The 22,787-nt window shown below is 46.6% G+C and overlaps 1 protein-coding gene across 1 annotated transcript in view; it reads left to right on the top strand.

Annotated features, from left to right (window-relative positions):
- LOC105987058 (neurogenic locus notch homolog protein 2) overlaps positions 1–22,787 on the top strand; it is a 145,608-nt gene that overhangs the window by 121,581 nt on the left and 1,240 nt on the right. Inside the window, exons 18-34 of the mRNA XM_013018215.1 lie at positions 1,028–1,256; positions 2,573–2,774; positions 3,725–3,878; positions 4,543–4,727; positions 6,143–6,275; positions 8,416–8,652; positions 10,426–10,538; positions 11,696–12,201; positions 14,203–14,550; positions 15,942–16,084; positions 16,201–16,411; positions 16,819–16,915; positions 17,842–18,007; positions 18,766–19,067; positions 20,050–20,197; positions 20,719–20,816; positions 22,122–22,785. Coding sequence (XP_012873669.1) covers positions 1,028–1,256; positions 2,573–2,774; positions 3,725–3,878; positions 4,543–4,727; positions 6,143–6,275; positions 8,416–8,652; positions 10,426–10,538; positions 11,696–12,201; positions 14,203–14,550; positions 15,942–16,084; positions 16,201–16,411; positions 16,819–16,915; positions 17,842–18,007; positions 18,766–19,067; positions 20,050–20,197; positions 20,719–20,816; positions 22,122–22,785 — 3,936 coding nt within the window. The remainder of the gene's footprint in view (positions 1–1,027; positions 1,257–2,572; positions 2,775–3,724; positions 3,879–4,542; positions 4,728–6,142; positions 6,276–8,415; positions 8,653–10,425; positions 10,539–11,695; positions 12,202–14,202; positions 14,551–15,941; positions 16,085–16,200; positions 16,412–16,818; positions 16,916–17,841; positions 18,008–18,765; positions 19,068–20,049; positions 20,198–20,718; positions 20,817–22,121; positions 22,786–22,787) is intronic.

The raw sequence follows: 22,787 nt of genomic DNA, 5'->3' as shown, positions 1-22,787 counted from the left end.
TTTTGCTGGCTAATTAGAGCTAAGAGTCCAAGTGTCCCATGGACTTTCCTGCTTAGGCTGGAAATCTCCATCCTCAGATCTCAGTCTTCTGAGTAGCTAGATTAAAAATATGAGCCACTGGTTCTCACCACACTCGTGGTTTTTGTTTGTTTGTTTGTTTGTTTTTTGGTACCAATCTTGGGGATTGAACTTGGAGCCTGGGCACTGTTCCTGAGCAATTTTGCTCACAGTTAGCACTCTACCATTTGAGCCACAGCTTCACATCCAGCTTTTTGGTGATTAATTGTGGAGATAAAGAGTCCCATGGAGTTTACTGCCCAGACTGTCTTCAAACTATGATCCTCAGATCTTAGTCTTTCAAGTAGCTAGGATTACAGCATTAGCTCACTGACACCTGCTTCACACTAGTGATTTTAAAATCTTTTTGAAGCTGCTTTCTTTAGGAGTCAAAGCAGTACAGTCCATTAAGAATTACTTGGTAACATTTTAAACATGACCAAGAGAAGGCAATGCTCTATAGCCTTTTTTGACCTATTTTTTAAAAGAACTGCAAATGTCTTAAGTGAATAGTCATAAAATATGATGTGATAGCCAAAACCATCACCTATGATAATGAACAGCATATTTGGTTTATAACCCTCCTCATCTTTGTTCTGTTGTTAATATATATTTTATGTGTCACTAAACTCTCAAATGTAATATCCTTGCTTTATTTTGTTTTGCTTTGGCTTTTGTCTTTTGTGCTGATACTAAGGCTTGATCTCAAGGCCTCAGCACTTTTTCTCTCAGTGCTGTCACTCTACACATGACCCATACCTTCACTTCTGGCTTTTTTTATTGTAAATTGGAGAATAAGTACCTCACAGACTTTCCTGCCCTGACTGGCTTCAAATAGCAGCTGTCAGCCTCTTGAGTAGCTAAGATTACAGGTGCAAGCCACCGGCGCCCCATAGGTCACTCACTTGTATGAGTTTAAGATTCAAATCAGTACTGCTGTTTTGAGCTCTACTTTTTTCTCCTGGCTTAGACCCTTGCCAGAATGGAGGCTCCTGTGTCGATGGAGTGAACACCTTCTCCTGCCTCTGCCTTCCTGGTTTCACTGGGGAAAAGTGCCAGGCAGACATGAATGAGTGTCTGAGCGAACCCTGCAAGAATGGTGGTACCTGCTCTGACTATGTCAACAGCTATACCTGCAAGTGCCAGGCAGGGTTTGATGGCGTGCACTGTGAGAACAACATCGATGAGTGCACAGAGAGGTGAGGAGCCCTGCACCTTACATGCCTGCGTCTCAGGGGAGGGAAAGGGAGGATGGGAGGCTTCACAGTGAATGCTAAGACTGTGGAGCAGAGATGAGGTCTCCACTGGAGTCCTGCCACATAGCCCTCTCTCACTGTTCTCATAGACATAGTTAGAAGACTGCAGGTTAGAGGCAGGAAGGCTTCCTGGGATGGATCATCCTTTACTTCTTGCTTATAGAACAGAAAGAGCCACATTTCTGTTCTCTCCCTACTCTCTTGTTCATTTTAGTTGAGAATTGACCTTTAAAAATCCTATTTCTTTGCAGATTTGTTAGCACTCTGAATAATTTCCGGGAAGTTTCAATTGTTTCTTGTTTGTTTTCTTTGTTCTTGTTATTTTGTGTGCCATTATTGGTGATTGAACTCAGATGCTGTCTCTTAGCTTTTTTGCTCAAGACTGATACTCTCCCACTTGAGCCACAGTTCCACTTATGGCTTTTGGTGGTTAATTGAAAAGTTTAATGGACTTTCCTGCCCCAGCTAACTTTAAATCATGATCCTCAAATCTCAGCCTCTTGAGTAGCTAGGGTTACAGGTGTGAGCCATCAGTACCTGGCTAATTTTTTTTTTTGGTTGTGGGGCTTGAACTCTGGGCCTAGGTGCTGTCCCTGAGCTCTTCAGCTCAAGGCAAGTGCTCTACCACTTGTGGCTCAATATTTTTTTAAACTTCCTTTCTGTGTCATAATTCTACAGTGAAGGACTATTTAACACATTTTATATGAAATAAGTTGACTTTAAAATGTGGTATGTGAAAAACCAGAGGACTGAGTAAAGCCTGGAAAACTTCCCCTAGAACAAGAGAATATATTTGCCTTTTTCTTTTCTGGTGCCGTCCTGAGGATTAAATTCATGGCTGGGGTACTGTCCCTGAGCTTATTTGCTCAAAGCTGGTTCTCTACCATTTGAGCTATAGCTCTATTACTGGCTTTTTTGGTAGTTAATCTAACAGACTTTCCTGCCTAGAGCGGCTTTGATCAGCAATCCTCAGATATCAGCCTTTTAAGTAGGATTACAGGCAGGAGCCAGTGGTACCTGGTAAGTTCTGCCTTTAAATACACTTCTGACCTTTTGGTTATAGAAAGGAAGTTAGCATCCAGGGCTTCTGATACCAGTCTATTTGGAGGGAAAAAAAAACAGACTTCCTGGACATACGAGTTTGGAGGCTCAGAGATATTTGCCTCTGTAACATCTTAGATTTCTGAGCGCTTTCTGTGCAGTGGTAGGTCAGAGAACCTGATCACATGATGACGGTGTTTGTCTGTTTTCCTTGCCAGTTCCTGTTTCAATGGTGGCACATGTATCGATGGAATCAGCTCCTTCTCCTGCTTGTGCCCTGTGGGTTTCACGGGTCCCTTTTGCCTCCATGAGATCAATGAGTGCAACTCTCATCCGTGCCTGAATGAGGGAACCTGTGTTGATGGCCTGGGTACCTACCGCTGTACCTGCCCCTTGGGCTACACTGGGAAAAACTGTCAGGTAGTTCTCATCTCGCCCATTCACTCTGTTCCCCAGAGTAGCTTAGTATTACACTAATTCTCCTTCCAGGCAGAATGAGCCCCTTCCCAAAGAGAAGATGGTGGATCTCAGAGAGGCAGTGCCTGAGATAAACCTGAGTCACTTTCTTAACAACTGGTAGATTCCAAACTGGTGATCCCAGCAGGAATATGGTGTGAACGTACAAATATAAGATGATTTTAAGAGATTGAGAAAAAATATGCTTGGTACACAAGCACGTATCCCTTCCACATTGTAAACCATCAAAAGCAACTTCTTGTTGCTCTGAGATGAGCAGCTTGAAAGGAGGAAGGATTTATTTGGCTCGTGGCTTCAGAGGTTTCGATCATGGTAGGCTGGTTTCATGGTGAGGCTGACCATCACAGTGGGCACATGGGGAAGAGAGGCTGCTTACCTTATGGTGGCCAGGAAGCAGCAAAGAGGGAAGGGGGCAAGGGACAAGATAGAGCCCACCCCCTAAAGTGTCTAGAATTTTCCAAAAAATACCACCCTCTGAGGACCAAGCCCTTAACATGTGAGTCTGTGGGAGATGCCATATCTAAATCATAACAATCAAAATCAAATCTTTCACAGTTAATCTTTAAGACAAATCTTTATTATCCTAAAGGGATGATAATAATAATAATATTTTACAGTGTTGTAATACTTTCAAAACCAAATTACCTACATGTCTTTTAAGTTAAAATATATTTAGCTAGGTACAGTGGCTCATGCCTGTAATCTCAACTACTCAGGAGGTGGAAATTAGGAAGATTATGGTTCAAGGTCAGCCTGGGTAAAAATTAGACCATGCTATAGGTATGATATTGTGCATTTATGATCCCAATTGGTAGAAGAATGACAGTGTAACTTATTTTCTTCATTTCCTGTATTTGAATTTTAATGTAAATATACCTTCGTCTCTGTTTCAGACCTTGGTGAGCCTTTGCAGCCGATCTCCATGTAAAAACCAAGGCACTTGCATCCAGGAGAAGGCAGAGTCCCGGTGTCTGTGTCCATCTGGATGGACTGGTGCATACTGCGATGTGCCCAACGTGCCCTGTGAGGTGGCTGCCCTGCGCAAAAGTGAGCCTACCCCTGGCTTCAGGCTCAGCCTGGTGTACTGTGAGCCTAACCTGGCCTCAGGCTCATCCCTGGTATACTGTATGGCCAGTAGCATTTTAGGACTGATGTTACTATTATAGATAAGAGGGAAGGACAGATGGTGGTAAGCGGGCAAAGCCCTGGAGAAAGGCTAGGGAAACAGGTTGAGAGGTTTGAGAAGGAAACATGTTTGGGATGAAGTGATGGCATCTTCCATTTTCAGAACATAGTTAATTTTAATGATAATGGCTTAGCGGCTTATGAAGAGCTAGACAAGAATAACATTTGAAAATAAAGTATAAAGTATAAGCTAATGCACAGGCAAGCACTGGTGGCTTATACCTGTACTTGTGGCTACTCAAGAGATCTAAGGATTGAGGTACAAAGACAGCCTTGACAAAAAAGTCTATGAGACTCTTGTCTCCATTTAACCAGCCAAAACCAGGAAGTGGAGGTGTGGTTCAAGTGGCAGAATGCCAACCTTGAGCAAAAAAGCTAAGTGAGAGTATGAGGCCTGAAATTCAAGCCTTGGCACACACAAAAAGAATTTAAACAGGTGTTTGACCATCTCAGATTAGTTTGCTCATTAATTCTTCTGAACTTGCTGTGTGTCATTTCCTGATACCTTTCCTCCCCTGCCTTTCAGAAGTGCATGTTGATCACCTGTGCCAAAACTCAGGCGTCTGCATCAGTGCTGGCAACACCCATCACTGCCAGTGCCCTCCGGGCTACACAGGGAGCTACTGCGAGGAGCAGCTGGACGAGTGTGCATCCAATCCCTGTCAGCACGGCGCCACCTGCAGTGACTTCACTGGGGGATACCGGTGTGAGGTGAGGGCAGAGCAAGCAGAGGTCAGCAAGTCCCAGGAGATTGTGTAGCTGTTACAAACACTACTGTATTGAATTTAGCTGCCTCTGTCTCATGTGTTTGGTGTATAGGTTTTTATATGGCATCTACATAGTGGTTATCACTATGTCAGCCTCCCTGTGAAATACGGTAGCATACTCATACTCTGGAACTATTTCTCCTCCAACAGGCTTGCTCCCCAAATTTCCAACAGCCAGTACTAGATGCATTTCACCACATATATGTGCGCGTGTGCACACAAACACACACACACACACACACACACACTAGAAATCTCTGAAACTTAACTGAATAGCAGCAGCAATAGGAGAAAACACTTTGAGGGCATGCCCTGTTTCCTCTTTCTATACAGTCAACTGATCAATCAATAATTCTAACAGTTCTCTAAAACAACTGATGTAGTTGCTTCAAGCCAGATGCCAGTGGCTCACACTTGTCATCCTAGCTACTCAGGAGGCTGAGATCTGAGGATTGTGATCTGAAGCCAGCCTAGGCAGAAAAGTCTGTGAGACTTACCTTCTTCTGTCCCTGCCCACCTATGTCAGTTTCCTGTATATACCTGTAGTATTCTTTTTTATTTGCTGGTCATGGGGCCTGAACTCTGGGCCCTAGGCACTGTCCCTCAGCTCTTCAGCTCAAGGCTAGCACTCTACCACTTGAGCCACAGCGCCACTTCTGGCTTTTTCTGCTTATGTGGTACTGAGGAATCAAATCCAGGGCCTCATGCATGCAAGGCAAGCACTCTACCACTGAGCTACCTTCCCAGCCCCACCTGCAGTTTTCTTTCTTTCTTTCTTTCTTTCTTTCTTTCTTTCTTTCTTTCTTTCTTTCTTTCTTTCTTTCTTTCTTTCTTTCTTTCTTTCTTTCGCCAGTCATGGTGCCTGAACTCTGGGCCTGGGCACTGTCCTTCAGCTCTTCAGCTCAAGGCTAGTGCTCTACCACTTGAGCCACAGCACCACTTCCAGCTTTTTCTGCTTATGTGGTGCTGAGGAATCGAACCCAGGGCCTCATGCATGCAAGGCAAGCACTCTACCACTGAGCCACCTTCCCAGCCCCGCCTGCAGTTTTCTTAACCTAGAGATCCACATGTACAAAGTCTTTACTATTGTCCACACATACTGCTCAAATCATAGGGCCCTCATCAATAGGAAGGGATGATATTTTAAAGATGAAGGAGCCTATGCTGAGGAGGTTTGCAGAAGCCCGCAGAAGCCCCCTTTTTTATTAGCGGGAAGAGGACGAGATAAATGCCGGTGAGCTTGGGCAAAGAATGTGATGATTCAGGAGAAATGTAGAAGGGATAGTGACCTCACCTGTTTTGGTGGTCTGTTCCAGAAATGATCTCATATTTCTTGTCCTTTTTGCTTCCCCCTGGCAGTGTGTTCCAGGTTATCAGGGTGTGAACTGTGAGTATGAAGTTGATGAGTGCCAGAACCAGCCATGCCAGAACGGAGGCACCTGTGTCGACCTTGTGAACCATTTCAAGTGCTCCTGCCCACCTGGCACTCGGGGTAGGAAATTAGCCATACTTACCTTCCATCCAGGGTGTTTCCTAATGTGTAAATCCTTCCTTTATGTTGAGGTGATTTTGAAAAGTGAACGATGATAAAACTGGCTCCATGACAGGCTCTGTAGATCTCTGAGTTAATCCATACCTCCACCTACCTGAACAAAGACACAACATTGTAATTCTCCATGGCTTTGTTCAGGTAGGTGGAGCGGTGTTTATTTATCCTGAGTTGCATAACTATTCTGGTTATTGATGAGTATCTTTATTCTCCTCAGCTTTGGATCTTGGGTACACCTGTAACTCCTAGTGCTCGGGGTACTTCTGCCCATCTCTTCTGTTTTACTTCAAGCTGAGGATGAGTTGATTCTCATTTGATAGATTTATTTATTCCGGATGATTCCATTCTGATGGTAGGCTAGGCATTTCTGCCTGTGTTATTCACAGACTTGAAATAGCAGATATTCTGTGAGCCTGGGAGTACATACTGCTTTTGTTTACTTTTACTTTATTTTGTATTTAATTTGCAAATAGGAAATAAGGTAATATACACACATAGACATGAGCATACACATAGAAAAAGCACAGAGTGGGGCTGGGAAGTTGGCTCAGTGGTAGAGCGCTTGCCTTGCATGCCTGACGCCCTAGGTTCGATTCCTCAGCAACACATAAGCAAAAAAAGCCGGAAGTGGCGCTGTGGCTCAAGTGGTAGAGCGCTAGCTTTGAGCTGAAGAGCTGAGGGACAGCTCCCAGGCCCAGAGTTCAGGCCCCACGACCGGACCCCAAAAAAAAAAAAAAGAAAGAAAAGAAAAAGCACAGAGTAAAAAGACACACTCACACTCACCAACAGGAACTACCCCTTTCAGTTTCTTTAGTGTCTTCTTTTTTCCTAAAGTAGTCTTCAGAAATTCATTTACATAGAAGTCAAATACAAAGATATTTTAACTTCCCCTTTTAACTCTGAAGATAGAATATTAAGCACATTCTTTTGTCCTTGATGTTATTACTTACTTTGAGACATTTCCATATCAAAATAAAGAACATCTTCAATCTTTTTTTAATAGCTTCAGAATTCCCACATGTGAACATTCCATGTTTTACTTAACTGATACTGTAGATATTTGGGTTATCTTGCATGCATCTAAGTATGTTTGTAGAATATATTTGCAGATATACAGCTGCTAGATTGGGAAGTATGTTCATTTATACTTTTAGATGTCATTGCTGAATTGCCATGTTAGCAGAACACTGGTTTCTTCTCAGTGTGATTGAACATATGCTCATTTAAAAATTCTTTGGTTTTCCTTTTCCTATATGATTTACCTGGTATTTGTGCCTTTTTCCCATTATATTACATTGTTGATTTTAGTATTTTATAGAATTTACCTGTTTCTGATATCACAAGCAAGTATTTTCCCAATACAGTGGGGTTTTTTTTTTCTTTTATTTTTTGGTGCCCATCCTGGGTTTGAACTCAGAGCCTAGGCACTGTCCATGAGCTTTTATTCTCAAAGCTGGTGCCTCTGCCACTTGAACCACAGCACCACTTTTGGCTTTTTAGTGCTTAATTGGAGCTAAGAGTCTCACAGACTTTCCTTCAAACCATAATCTTAGGTCTCAGCCTCCTGAGTAGCCGGATTACAAGTGTGAGCCACCAGTATCTGGCTTTCCTTTGATTTTCTTTCTTTTTTTAAATTTTTTTTAGTTTTGTTTTTAACCAGATATTTTTAATCATATTGAATTTATCAATCTTTTTAAATCCATGCGTCTGGCATTCGAGTCAGAATCATAGCAATATCTGCCACACACTAAGGTTTATAAAGGATTTCTACCATATTTTCTTCAAGTATTTGGAATACAGAGCACTTTTTCCTTATGATTATGGATTCTTCCTGGCACAATTTATTGAATGCTTGGCCTTTTTCGTGATTGATTTGAGGTAGTATTTTTATCAAATTCTAGATTCTCACATGTGTTTGAATTTTTCTTTGGGTATTTTTTTGTTATCCTATTAATTCACCAGTAATTATATATGTATATGTATATAATATAATATGTGTGTGTATGATCAAAAAAGATTGTTCTTTTTCTGGAAAGCAGTATTCAAAAGGCACTTGTAATTCTGTATCTCCTCTCTCCTCCAGGCCTACTTTGTGAAGAGAACATTGATGACTGTGCTGGGGGTCCCCACTGCCTGAATGGGGGCCAGTGTGTGGACAGGATTGGGGGCTATAATTGTCTCTGCCTGCCTGGCTTTGCCGGGGAACGGTGTGAAGGGGACATCAACGAGTGCCTCTCCAGCCCCTGCAACTCTGAGGGCAGCCTGGACTGTATCCAGCTCACCAATGACTACCAGTGTGTCTGCCGAAGTGCCTTCACTGGTGAGAACCTACTCAGCCCCATCACTCTGCCCTGGAAAGGCTTTGTTGAGTGACTGTAGATATAGCCCTGAATGACTCTTGACCACATCCAGTATAGAGCAAATACCTTGCTATATATGGGCAGTTTAAGTGGCCATTTCTTTTGTAGGTCTGTGGTCCATAGATTTAATGATCAGTTTCTACCATTGACTTTTCCTGAGGTTCTCTTTTGTTTTTAATTGATTATATCATATATGTATATACATATATGTATCATATATAAATGCATGCTATATATGTATATATGAGCAAAATATGTTCACCATACACTGTGCATTAAGTTTGTTCATGCTGCAGTGTTTCCATCCTTATCATATATCCACAGAATTCTTTTCATCTGAGAATACTAGCATTTTGTTTTCAAGAATCTTACATCTAACTCTGGGCATGCCACTCAGCCACCTCTGATGTGTGATGACTTGAGATACTTACAAGTTCCTGTCGCTGTCATCTTTCTAACTCTGGATTCAGGGCAAAGCCACTGTGGTCATCACAGGTGCCCCCTACATGGCAAAGGCTTGGCCATGCTCCTTAGTCTTGTCCTTGATGCGGGGCAAAATGAAGATCAGAATAGGGACTTTATCACTCACACTAACACTTCTGGAGAAGGACCGTGGGATGGCCTCTGGGGGCTAAGTAAGTTACTTACATGTAGATGTGGCAGGTCATCAGTTCCTCAGACTGAAATCTGTCTGGAGTCCGTAGTTGTGGTTCTTATACTCAACAGGTTACCACTCTCTTTGACAGTCAGAGAATAGGTTGTTGCAGAATTCTTGTTCGGCATAGGTAGAGACAGCAATATCCTAAAGCCATCTCTAGCCTGCATTCCTCCTTTCCTTGATTTACTGCTTCTCTTCCTTTCCAATATTAAAGATTTGTTATCGTTAAGAATCTCAGGGACAGGGAAGGTGGCTCAGTGGTAGAGTGCTTGCCTTGCATGCATGAGGCCCTGGGTTCGATTCCTTAGTACCACATCAGCAAAAAAGCTGGAAGTGGCGCTGTGGCTCAAGTGGTAGAGTGCTAGCCTTGAGCTGAATTGCTGAGGGACAGCACCCAGGCCCAGAGTTCAGGCCCCACGACTGACAAAAAAAAAAGAATCTCAGGAGCTCTGGGTGTCCAGTGACTCTGTAATCTTAGCTGTTTAGGAGACTGAGATCTGAGGATTACTGTTCAAAACCTGCATGGGCAGACAAATCTGTGAGACTCTTATCTCCAACTAACCACCAAAAAGCTGGAAACAGAGCCATGGCTCAAGTGGTAGAACACCGTGCAGGGCACTGAGTTCAAAGCCCTGGTAATGGCGCGCTCTCGCTCCACCCCCACCCTCAGGAAATTTGGAATTTTTACAAAAAATAAGAGCAACTGTTCAATATGGAAGGTGCTTGGGTGCAGTAATACTGAGAAAGAATCACTGTGCCTTTTGCATAGTGAGCCACCAGCACCTGAAAATAGATTTAAAAATAGATTTAGAGTCATTTCTGTGTCTATCTCTTTTCATAACTTTTTGTGCTGTGTTTATGGCATAGCTAGACAGACAAAAATGGTTTGGGTCAGGTATGAACCATCATGTCATTGAAGTTCATCTTTGTCTTTGCACATTCCTGAAGCTTAAACCCAAATTCTTTCACAGCCCTGCTCCATCTAAGTCTGGTTTCCCTCCCAGTGGGGTTGGGTTCAGTAATGTGAAGTTACTATTTCTGCCCTTTAAAACAACTGTTTGTTTTCTGCCTCCAGGCCGCCACTGTGAAACCTTCATGGATGTGTGTCCCCAGATGCCCTGCCTGAATGGAGGGACATGTGCTGTGGCCAGAAACATGCCTGATGGCTTCATTTGTCTCTGTCCCCCTGTAAGTGGCCTGCCGCCAGTTTAGGGAACAGTGGTCTTCATATGAGCTGTCACAAAGCTGAGTTCACACTGTGGTTTTTCAAGTTTCCTGATGGGTAGATTTCTCAGTGTTTGCTCCTTTAGAAAAAAGTGCTTTGGCTTTTGTTTTTTGTTTTTTTTCCTGTGAAGTGTTTAGGCCTGGCCGGAAGCTGCCAGCTTCTATGTCTGTGATTACCAGTTTACAGAACATTAGGAAAAAAACCCACAAACACTGGAATGTCCCATGAAAGAGGGCCACTGGTTGTGGCTTTGTGGTCCCATGCTGGAGCTCATTCTCCCTGATCAGATAGACAGAATGTGTATGTTCTTCAACAGGAACCATTTGCGATCAAGTTCCTTCTTCAATTAAGAAAGAAACAATTTTGGACATTACTCCTTACCAAAAGCTGACAGTTCCCTAAAGCAGATAATCATTATGTGTGGAGAGACACCAGGAGAAATTCCAGTAACCTTAGCTGACACCAAGTAGAAAGCACAAGGAAGAAGTAGAATATGAAAAACTTGGAATCCAGAGATTCCCAAATTCCTCGTAGGATGCTTTTTCTTCCTGCTGAAAGCCACTAAAATGGTGATCTAGCAGTAATTAGAGAGGTGCCTATAGATAAGGCCTTCTAACGTCTGTCCCATCATGATGTGTGGACTTCGTTTCTAGTTTAAGAACCCTACACTCTAGCAGGGCACAAGTGACTACTATAATCCTAGCTACACAGGGAAGATCCACAGATTGCAGTTCAAAGCTACCCTGGGCAGGAAAATCTTATGAGACTCATATTCTGCAAAATGCCTGCAAAAAGCTGGAAGTGGAGGTGTGGCTGAATTAGTACAGCACTAGCCTTGAGTGAAAAAGCTGAAGTCCAGCACCCAGGCCCAGAGTTCAAGCCCTAGTACTAGCACAAAAACTAAAAATGCCACACTTTTCATGGGGCCTTCAGCCTTTACCTTTGACTGACCTGCAAAGGTCATTTCTGAGAACTTGGTGGTTCAGGATGTTACATGGGGGTGGGAGGGTAGGGTGGGATTTTAACCAGTTATCAATCTCTCCAGAGAGTTGTGGAGTAGGTGAGGGACAGAAAGTCTCTTATCTGCCTGCCCTGTTCATGTCTCCCCTGCTTTCCACAGGGATTCTCTGGGGCAAAATGCCAGAGCAGCTGTGGACAGGTGAAGTGCCGGAGAGGAGAGCACTGTGTGCACACTGCCTCGGGACCCCGCTGCTTCTGCCCCAACCCTCAGGACTGCGAGTCAGGCTGTGCCAGTAACCCCTGCCAGCACGGGGGCAGCTGCCGCCCTCAGCACCACCCTCCTTACTACTCATGCCATTGCTCTCCACCTTTCTGGGGCAGACAGTGTGAGCTGTACCCTGTCCCCACCAGCACCCCTGCAGCCACCTGTCTGAGTCAGTACTGCATCGACAAAGCTCGGGATGGGGTCTGCGATGAGGCCTGCAACAGCCACGCCTGCCAGTGGGACGGGGGCGACTGTTCCCTCACCATGGAGAACCCCTGGGCCAACTGTACCGCACCCATCCCCTGCTGGGACTATATCAACAACCAGTGTGACCAACTGTGTAACACCGCTGAGTGCCTGTTTGACAACTTCGAATGTCAGGGCAACAGCAAGACATGCAAGTAAGGGCCCCAGGCTCTCCAGAAGCGAATGAGACTGTCACTAACATGCCTTTGGCTTCTTGTTCTTGCTCCTAACCACTCCAGTGCTGCTTCGGCCCACGCCGCCTCTGCTCCTATCCTCCAGTACTGTGGCCCACGCCGCCTCTACTCCTATCCACTCCAGTGCTGCTTTGGCCCACGCCGCCTCTGCTTTTCAGATGGTGCCAGCCTTGTCTCATCACACGCTATCCTGTGCCCTCCCTGGCTGACTGAGCACCAGCCATGCTCGCTGTGTAACCTCCCCCTCCCTGCCTCTCTCTGCCTCCTCACCTGCCTCGTGCCTCACCTCCTGGGGGAAATAACTCTTGGAAGTGGCCCTGCCCACTAGCGGGCAGCAGCTCACACCACCTGCCTGCAGGATGGCTAGAAAGGTACTCCCTCTCCTCACCCATTCTTTCTTTGAGACTGCTTTCTCTGTCTAGATTTATCTGGAAGCATGAGCTAGGTTATGCCTCTGAATAACCCTTCTGCTGTCTTCACCATTATAATTTCAGGGTGTTTTATGGTCTATGTAGTAACTTTCCTACCAGCCATTCCATGTCATTTTGCTCTAGTTAATTCCCAGCGGACTCTGGGGCATGGCTATTGTTAACAGTCCTTCAAAGGTGAGGGACCTAAGGCCCTACAACGTAAAGAGTCCGCCAAGCTGAGTGGTGGGGGCTCACACCTATAATCCTAGCTACCAAGGAGGCTGAGATCTGAGGGTTGTGGTTCAAAACCTGCCTGGGCAGGAAAATCCGTGAGACTCTTTCTTTTTTTTTTTTTTGGGTCCGGTCGTGGAGCCTGAACTCTGGGCCTGGGCGCTGTCCCTCAGCTCTTCAGCTCAAGGCTAGCACTCTACCACTCGAGCCACAGTGCCACTTCCGGCTTTTTTCTTTTTTGCTTACGTGGTGCTGAGGAATCGAACCCAGGGCCTCTTGCATGCAAGGCAAGCGCTCTACCACTGAGCCACCTTCCCAGCCCAATAAAGTTGATTTTTTTTTTTTTTGGGTCCGGTCATGGGCCTGAACCCTGGGCCTGGGCGCTGCCCCTTAGCTCTTCAGCTCAAGGCTAGCATTCTACCACTTGAGCCACAGCGCCATTTCTGGCTTTTTCTTTTTGCTTATGTGGTGCTGAGGAATCGAACCCAGGGCCTCAAGCATGCAAAGCAAGTGCTCTGAGCCACCTTCCCAGCCTGAGACTCTTATCTCCAATGAACCACCAGAAAACTGGAAGTGGTGCTGTGGCTCAAGAGGTAGAGTGCTCGCCTTGAGCAAATAAAGCTAGTGAGAACAAGACCCTGACTTGGGAACCCCAGTATCAGCACAAAAAGAAAAAAGATTTAAAAATGGGCTCAATTGAGAAGTTTCTCTGTAAAGCATCTCTAATTCTGGGTCTGAAACCACCTGTGGCTCTCTTTACTCCTAAGACTCATTGCTATCTTACTGGGAGCAGTGGGTGAAACTGCAGGAAGCATTGTGGGTGACTGGTCTCAGTGACATAGCTTCCCCCCTACCCCCCTCCAGTCCTGGGGCTTGAACTCAGGGCCTGGGCACTGTCCCTGAGCTGCTTTTGCTCAAGGCTGACACTCTATGTCTTGAGCCACAGCACCACTTCCAGCTTTTTCTGTGTATGTGGTACTGAGGAATCGAACCCAGAACTTCTTCACACACTACCACTAAGCCACATTCCCGGCTCCTCGTGACACAGCTTTGTGAAAACTCTGACTCAGACTGGGCTGTGCGGGAGCCCTGGGTGCATACAGCGCATCATACAGCGTGCCTCCTTTCCTAGGCAGTACTCAGTGATGAGCAACCTAGACTGTGTACCCCATGGTGTCAGGGACAGACTCAAGTTAGCACAGGGCATTTTGATCCCAATAGAGGCCACAAAAGATGGGTAGGAAAACCACAGTGTTCCAAGCCCACTGGAGCCCCAGTCTAGTCCGAGCTCCTTTCTCTGCTTTTTTTTTTCCTCTGCTAGGTATGACAAGTACTGTGCAGACCACTTCAAAGACAACCACTGCGACCAGGGCTGCAACAGTGAAGAGTGTGGCTGGGATGGGCTGGACTGTGCTGCTGACCGGCCCGAGAACCTGGCGGAGGGCACTCTGGTCATAGTGGTGCTGCTTCCCCCAGAGCAGCTGCTCCAGGACTCACGCAGCTTCCTGCGGGCCCTGGGCACCCTGCTCCACACCAACCTTCGCATTAAGCGGGACTCCCAGGGGAGCCTCATGGTGTACCCGTACTATGGTGAGAAGCCAGCTGCCTTGAAGAAGCAGAAGGTGGCACGGAGGTCTCTTCCTGATGAACACGATCAGGAGGTTGCTGGGTAGGTTCTTTAAAGGTTAACTGTAAAAAGCTGAGCTTTTGTTGGTGGTAGTCGTGGCACCTGGGTGTTGTTGCTAAGCTCTCCAACTCAAGGCTAGCACCCTATCACTTTGAGCCTCAGTGCCACTTCTAGTTTTCTGATGGTAAATTGGAGATAAGAATCTTGTGGACTATTTTCTCCAGGCTAGCTTTGAACTGCGATCCTTAGATCTCAGCCTCATGAGTAGCTAGTATTATAGGGGTGAGCCACTAGCACCTGGCAAGCTGAGCATTTTTGATAACTCAGCCTATGGAAATGCAAAGCTTAGACAAATAGGATGGCCCACCACTTATGATAGACACCTTGCCCCAGTACTGATGTTGAGGGAAAAAGAGGTAAGGTTCTATTTAGCAAGCACAAAGCCCTAAGTTCAGGCTCCATTTCTTTAATACCTGGGATCAGTGGTACATACCTGTTCTTCCCACTATCCAAGAAACTAAGAACTGAAGGATCTTAGTTTCAGGGCAGAAAAGTTCATGAAACCGCATCTCAACAGAAACTACTGGGCATGGTGGCATTTGCTCGCCCTTCTAGCAATAGCAAGAAAAGTAAATAGGATTGTGGTCTAGGCCAGCCTAGTCCAAAGTGAGATCTTGACTCAAAAATAACAAAAGCAAAAGAGCTAGAGGTGTGACTCAAGCTACAGAATGCCTGACTAGAAAGCAGCAAGTCCTGAGTTCAAATCTTCATGTTCCCCATTCCCTGACAAAAAGATTTGCCTTAGTGGTGGGATCCTGAAAAGTAAGCTAGAGCAAGGGGGTGGGTATGGGAAACACTTTCTCAAATGCTGGGATCCCAACATTTTGCTAGAACTGCTTCAAAACCCTCTTTTGCATTAATTTTTGTCTTGTTTTCAAGACCCTTTGACCATATAGTGTCTCTTTGACAAGGGCAGTGATGTCCAGTTGTGTTGCTCATGTTATTTGTCAGTGTATACCGTGAGTTTCACCTTCTTGCTCACTGAGAATTGAATATAGACAGAAGAGAAGGGCCCAGCATGAGCCCAGTGGATTTCACATGGTACCGAATGCCACTAAGGAGAAAGGGTAGGGAACTCAGACCTGTCAGAGGAGGTGGACAGACACCTTATTTATACATTGTCCCAGTCAGAGGTTCCCTCAGCCCCCAAGGAAGGCCAGTAGTGGTCTAGGTGGGCATCAGTATCTAGAATCTGAAGGGATGTACTAGACTGACCAAGAACTTAAACACATGAACCTAGAATCCCAAGTGACAGTATCCTCATCTTCTGAGTTCTTACTGGAAGCAGTGTCCTAAGGGTAACCCTATTTTGGCTTGGCCTGCTGGACCTGCATCCTTCTATTCTATACACCATGTCCCTTCTTCTCTCTTAGCTCTAAGGTGTTTCTGGAAATTGACAACCGCCAGTGTGTCCAAGATTCGGACCAGTGCTTCAAGAACACTGATGCTGCAGCAGCTCTGCTGGCTTCTCACGCTATTCAGGGGACTCTGTCATACCCTCTTGTGTCTGTTGTCAGTGAGTTCCCTGGGTGTCACAGAGAAAGGGTTGGGGAAAGACACGGTGTGGGAGCGGGGCACCATTCAGCGGGTCAGCCCTTCAAGTCAGCACATCCCTGGTCTCTGGATTTTCAGGTGAATCCATACCTCCAGGCCACACCCAGCTTCTCTATCTCCTTGCTGTTGCTATTGTCATTATCCTGTTTATTATCCTGCTGGGGGTCATCATGGCAAAACGGAAACGGAAACATGGCTTCCTCTGGCTACCTGAAGGTTTCACTCTTCGTCGAGATTCCAGCAATCACAAGCGTCGTGAGCCGGTGGGACAGGATGCCGTGGGACTTAAGTAAGAGAGTCCTGCCAATGAGCCACCATGCATAGCAATAAGCAAGAATGAGATTTAAAAGTGTATCCTATTGCCCATTCTGAGCTCTGCTCATTAATTACCTAATCTTGACCCTGATTATAAATGACTTGTGAGTGACGGAGGTACCACACAGACAGTTCTGAGTGCTATGTCTCTTCTGTACATATATGTCACTGGAATCAAGCTCAGCTTCAGAGATGGGGCACATTGTCATTGTAAGCTCTTGTTCACTGGGAAGGAGAAACTAAATGCTCAGAAATGTCACATCAAGTACTGCCTATCCTCTGGGGGTAGCTTTGGGAGTTGGGTGGTGGTAGAAGTGTTGGAAGCCATTGTGTCTATGTCATGACCTCTGCTCTTGTTTTTCCCCTCTCTAATCATATCAGAAATCTCAAAGTACAAGTCTCAGAGGCCAACTTAATTGGTTCTGGAACAAGCGAACATTGGGTAGATGATGAAGGACCCCAGCCAAAGAAAGCGAAGGTAAGCTGACTTTGGCAGAACCATCTGGTCAGCCATCCTTTAGTCTCATTTCAGATGTCTTTAATCCCAGAGTGTCCTGGGTGGGAGGCGGGTGGCTAGCCCTGATGCTCATGGACTATAGGCACCTCAGGACACTGATAACACTGTGGTGCTCTGGGCTGGATGCTGGATGAAGTACAGCAAGGAAGCCTTGAACTAGGCTCATCCCCTAGAGTGGCAGTAGAGACTGCCACATAGCTGCCTAGTAAAGATGGGCAAAGTTACTATTTAGGACCAGAAAGTGCAGTTAAAGTCCAATTTCTACCTGAAGGTAGGCAGGAGTTAGTAAGACAAAGAATTGGAGGAAGCCTTTGTAGGCAGGGAAGATCCAAGCAGAGGTCAGAGCAGAATTAAGTGCTCTGAGAGTATAGAATAGAATATGAGGCCAGGCACTGGTGGCTCACGCCTGTAATCTTAGCTACTCAGAAAACTAAGATATAAGATTGCAGTTCAAAGCCAGCCTGGAAAGAAATGTCCATGAGACTCTTAAAATTCAACTACAGAAAAGTTGGAAATGGTGCTGGGGCTCAAAGTAATGGAGCAGTATTAGCCTTGAGCACAAAAGCTCAGGGTCAGCTCCCAGTCCCTGAGTTCAAAGCCTCAGGAACAAAAGAAAAAGGGGAAAAAAATAAAAACCAAGAAGTAGCATATGAGGGCTAAAGCCTGGGGTAGGGATGGAGAGGTGGAAAGAATTGCCCAGGTGATGCGGGAAAAGTCAAGAGGAACCACATGGTAAGAGCAGTAGAAAGTCAGAGGGAAGATTAGAGCTGAGAGAGAGAAAAATGGATGGAGGTTCAAGGGGGTGGTGCGGTGGGGTTGCAGGAGACTTGACTTGTCAGCAGCTTTGGTGAGAGTCTATGGCTCAGAAGCATGGTTTTCTCTTCCAGCCTGAAGACGAGGCTTTACTCTCAGAAGATGACCCCATTGACCGACGCCCATGGACACAGCAGCACCTGGAAGCCGCTGACATCCGTCGGACACCGTCACTGGCTCTCACTCCTCCTCAGGCAGAGCAGGAGGTGGACGTGTTGGATGTGAATGTCCGGGGCCCAGGTCAGCACTGCTGGGCCTGCTCTGCACTAGGCAGAGTGTCCCCATCAGCTCCACAGACCTTACGTCAGCTCAAGGAAATGAACATGATGTAGAAATAATGAACTCAGAAGCAAGCAAAGAATTTCTTACAGTTTCATAACAGCATATTGAGAACAAACAGCAGGCTAAATGTTAGATTTCAGTAGGACAGGAAAACTGTATCCTAAAGCAGAGGATAGAGAATTAGTTTCGTTTATGTATTATGCATATAGTTATCTCAGAAATACTGGATATGCTAAAGATTATCTAGCTTAAAATAGCATAGCACTTGAGCTGGGCACTAGTGGCTCATACCTGTAATCCTAGCTGTTCAGAAGGCTGAGATCTGAAGATTGAGGTTCAAAGCCAATCCATGCAGGAAAGTCTTCTCTCCAGTTAACCACCAAAAAGCCATAAGTAGATTCATGGCTCAAATAGTAGAGTGCTAACCTTGAGCACAGAAACCCAAGGAATAGTGTCCAAACCCTGAGTTCAAGCCCCAGTGATGCACACACACACACGAATTTTTTTTTTAATGGCATGGAAAAGGTTGTTTAACTGAGAACAGAGTCCCCAGCTCACGTGGCTCTTGCTTTCCCAATACTGTTTACATGAATGACATCAGAGGACAAGTAGGTGGCAGATCTAAAACTTAGCACCGTCCTTGCAAGAAGCACAGAGATTCCGTTTCCGGTGGGCTCCTGCAGTAATCACATTTCCTGGGGCTTCCTTTCCTGCAGATGGGTGCACCCCGCTGATGCTGGCTTCTCTTCGGGGAGGCAGCTCAGACGTGAGTGATGAAGATGAGGATGCCGAGGACTCCGCTGCCAACATCATCACCGACTTGGTGTACCAGGGCGCCAGCCTCCAGGCGCAGACAGACCGGACTGGTGAGATGGCCCTGCACCTTGCAGCCCGCTACTCAAGAGCTGATGCGGCCAAGCGCCTCCTGGATGCAGGAGCCGATGCCAATGCCCAGGACAATATGGGCCGCTGCCCCCTCCATGCTGCAGTGGCTGCGGATGCCCAAGGCGTCTTCCAGGTGAGGAACCTGCAAATGTAAGGATCTCTTACAGGTCTATGATGTTTCATCTTGTGAAGGCAATTAATACCTCATTGACATTCACTCAGTAATTGGTTGTCCGTGCCAGTACTGGAGCGTGAACTCAGGGCCTGGGCACGGCCCCTTCCTTAGCTTTTCTGCTCAAGGCTGGTACTCTTACCACTTGACCGCAGCTCGACTTCTGGCTTTTTGCTGTTTAATTAGAAAAACGTCTCTCAGATCTGTCTGCTGGCTTTCAACTGAGATGCTCAAATCTCAGCCTCCTGAGTTTACAGACATGAGCTACCTGCACCCAACTTAAATAATTCTGAGAGATGAGTCACTATTGCTATGGGAAAGAAGAGAAGAAAAGGCAAGCCTGATAACGTCCCGGCAGATAGTGAGAGGAGGCAGCAGAGGCTGCATTTCAGCTGCATTTTGCTATGCTGATGTGAGGAGAGCCACCCCTGATCGGGAGCCTCAGTGTTAACTGCCCCTGTGGTCTCTCCAGCTATGTGGGCTTCCAGCAGCCCAGCGGCCATTTTCCTGACCTGACTGGACTGTACAGTGCTACATCTTTTGAGTTCACCCTCCTCACAAGGGATTGTGAATCACCTTGATCTTGCATTGTGTGAGAATGAGATGCTTTCTGAAATTCATCTGTTTCCCTTACACAGTAGTACATTTCTTTGTGGCCAGTACATCTTGATCATCCATTGTGGGTTGGATCCTTCCTTCCTTCCTTCCTTCCTTCCTTCCTTCCTTCCTTCCTTCCTTCCTTCCCTCCTTCCTTCCTTCCTTCTTTCCTTCCTTCCTTCCTCAAACATTGATTGATTGTGTTAGACTCTTGGGCTTAAAGATAGTAAGACTTTACTGCTCTCTGGGAGCCTATAGTGTAGCCTCAGGTCCGATTCCATTGTTTCTTCGTCTCTCCGTTGCATTATTTCTTTTGACCAAAGTGACTTTTCTATTCCTCTTCTAGATTCTGATCCGCAGCCGAGTCACTGATCTAGATGCCAGAATGAATGATGGCACTACACCCCTGATCCTGGCTGCCCGTCTGGCTGTAGAGGGCATGGTGGCAGAGCTCATCAACTGCCAAGCAGACGTGAATGCAGTGGACGACCATGGTAGGGACAGGTCCTCCCTGCAGCGCGTCTCCAAGGGAAGCGCTGCTGCATGGTTCTCACGTCATAGAATACAGCTATGCACAGTCCCTCTGCTTTCATTCATGCACTCATTCTCTTCAACATGTTGAGATCAGAGAACTAAGCCAGTGTGGGTTTCCAGATAAGTGAGAAAGGATTTTCTGTGTGAGGGTTTTTGGTTGTCCTGTGTAGGCTCTTAGAGCCCCATTTTGGAGACAAAAACTTATGAGTGCAGACGCCTCAGGTACATTATATTGTCCTCAGCATGTGAAGGAGAGCCGCCGCCACAGAGAGGACATGAGTACCACATCTAAGTTACCTGCGACCTGGCGGTCAGAAGTGTCCTTAGAATGCAGGGGGAGGAGGCTGCCACTATGGTCCTGCAGGGCCCCCCAAACAACTGGCCATGATCTCTGAGGGAGTTGAAGCTTTTCTTGTATAGGTCCTGGTGCCTGGGATGTGCTCTGCTCTGCTCTGCTCATGAACAAACATCTTCTCCACAGGAAAATCTGCTCTGCACTGGGCTGCTGCTGTCAATAACGTGGAGGCCACTCTTCTACTGTTGAAAAACGGGGCCAACCGAGACATGCAGGACAACAAGGTACAGACAGAGCCCTGCACAGCCACTCCTGCCCAGCCTGTCCTCTGTGCACCTGGCTTGTGATGAGCGTAGACAAGAACAGAGGCAGGCTGGGCAGAACCCTGCCTCCGAGCCCCATGAAGGTCCAGTGGTGTGGAGTGCAAGCCCTTTGCCCATTCAGAAGCTTTCCAGTCTTTTCCTACCACATGTTCCCTTCCCTGTCCCATTTCTGTTTCCTCTGTTTTCTCTTGCTGTCTTTGTTTTCCACTTTGCTGTTCTTTTCTGTCCCTGGATACCATGCTGTTTTCTCTGAGTTATCTGCCTCGCTTCCCTTTCTTCATACTTTTCTTGCTTACTTCCTTTTCATTGATTTAGTTCTTTCTGCACACACCTGCTTGCTTTTCTCTTTCACCATTCCCTCTATTTTTTCTATTTCTCTGTGTTCTTTAGTTTATTCTCTCCGTACCTTTCTTCTGTTTCCTTTTTCTCTTAGAAACTGATATGAATAAGCTGAGTACTCTTTTACGTGAATGTCCGCTTAGGAGCTTAGTTTATTTCACAAATCCTCAGCTGAGAGGTAGCCTCAAGGGGGACAAAATAGGTTCTTTGGGGGATGTGAACTGGCTTATTCTTTCTGTATGTAAATTTCAGATACACATTCATTGTGAATGTATCTCCATGTAAGTAAACATACAGCATATTTGTGGTGCAGTAAAATTTCATAGGGAAAGCCAGGTACCCCTGGCTCACGCCTATAATCCTAGCTACTCTGGAGGCTGAGATCTGAGGATCAAGGTTCAAAGCCAGCCTGGGCAGGGAAGTCTGTTGGACTCTCTAATTGACCACCAGAAAACGGAAGTGGAGCTGTGGCTCCAAGTGGTAGAGCACTAGCCATGAGCAAAAGCGCTCAGGGACAGCGCCCAGACCCAGAGTTCAAGCCCCACTCCAACCAAAAAAAATTAAAATTTTATAAGGAAACACTTAGAGGGAGAAAGATGAAGCAATTAGTTATTAAAAATTGAGAAATGCTGCTCTTCTCTCAAGAGTGGGGTATTTTTGTTTTGTTTTGTTTGTGTCAGTACTAGGACTTGGATGAAAGCTCAGGGTGCTGCCCCTTAGCTTTTTGGCTCAAGGCCGTCACTCTACCACTTGAGCCACAGCTCCACTTTAGGTTTTTTGGTGGTTAGAGATAAGAGTCCCATAGACTTTCTTACTCAGGCTGGCTTCAAACCATGATTCTCAGAGTTGCTAGGGTTAGGAGTGTGAGCCGCTGGGCCTGGATCAAGGATGCCATTAGAATGTGTTCTCTGTGGATCCTTTGTACAGGAAGAGACGCCGCTCTTTCTTGCTGCGCGGGAGGGGAGCTATGAAGCGGCCAAGATCCTGCTAGACCATTTTGCCAATCGGGATATCACCGACCATATGGACCGTCTCCCCAGGGACGTGGCCCGCGACCGCATGCACCATGACATCGTGCGCCTCCTGGATGAGTACAACGTGACGCCCAGCCCGCCGGGGGCAGTGCTGACTTCCGCCCTTTCCCCCGTCATCTGTGGGCCCAACAGGGCTTTCCTCAGTCTGAAGCACACCCCCATGGGCAAGAAGCCGAGACGGCCCAACACCAAGAGCGCCGTGCCCACCAGCCTCCCCAGCCTAGCCAAGGGGGCCAAGGGGAATCGGCGCAAGAAGTCCCTGAGCGAGAAGGTGCAGCTGTCGGAGAGCTCCGTGACCTTATCCCCAGTGGACTCCCTGGAGTCGCCTCACACCTATGTGTCTGACGCCACCTCCTCCCCGATGCTCACGTCCCCGGGGCTCCTGCAGGCCTCCCCCAACCCTCTGCTGGCCACGCCGGCCGCCCCCGCCCGCGCGCAGCACGCGCTCTCCTTCTCTAACCTCCACGACATGCAGCCCGTGGCCCCCGGGGCGGGCACGGTGCTCCCCTCGGTCAGCCAGCTGCTGGCCCACCACCACATCATCCCCCCCAGCGGCGGC

This window comes from Dipodomys ordii, unplaced genomic scaffold, assembly GCF_000151885.1.
Source record: "Dipodomys ordii isolate 6190 unplaced genomic scaffold, Dord_2.0 Scaffold39, whole genome shotgun sequence".
Classification (NCBI taxonomy): Eukaryota; Metazoa; Chordata; class Mammalia; order Rodentia; family Heteromyidae; genus Dipodomys; species Dipodomys ordii.
The sequence above is the reverse complement of the archived record's forward strand: the minus strand, read 5'-3'. Positions and strand labels throughout refer to the sequence as shown.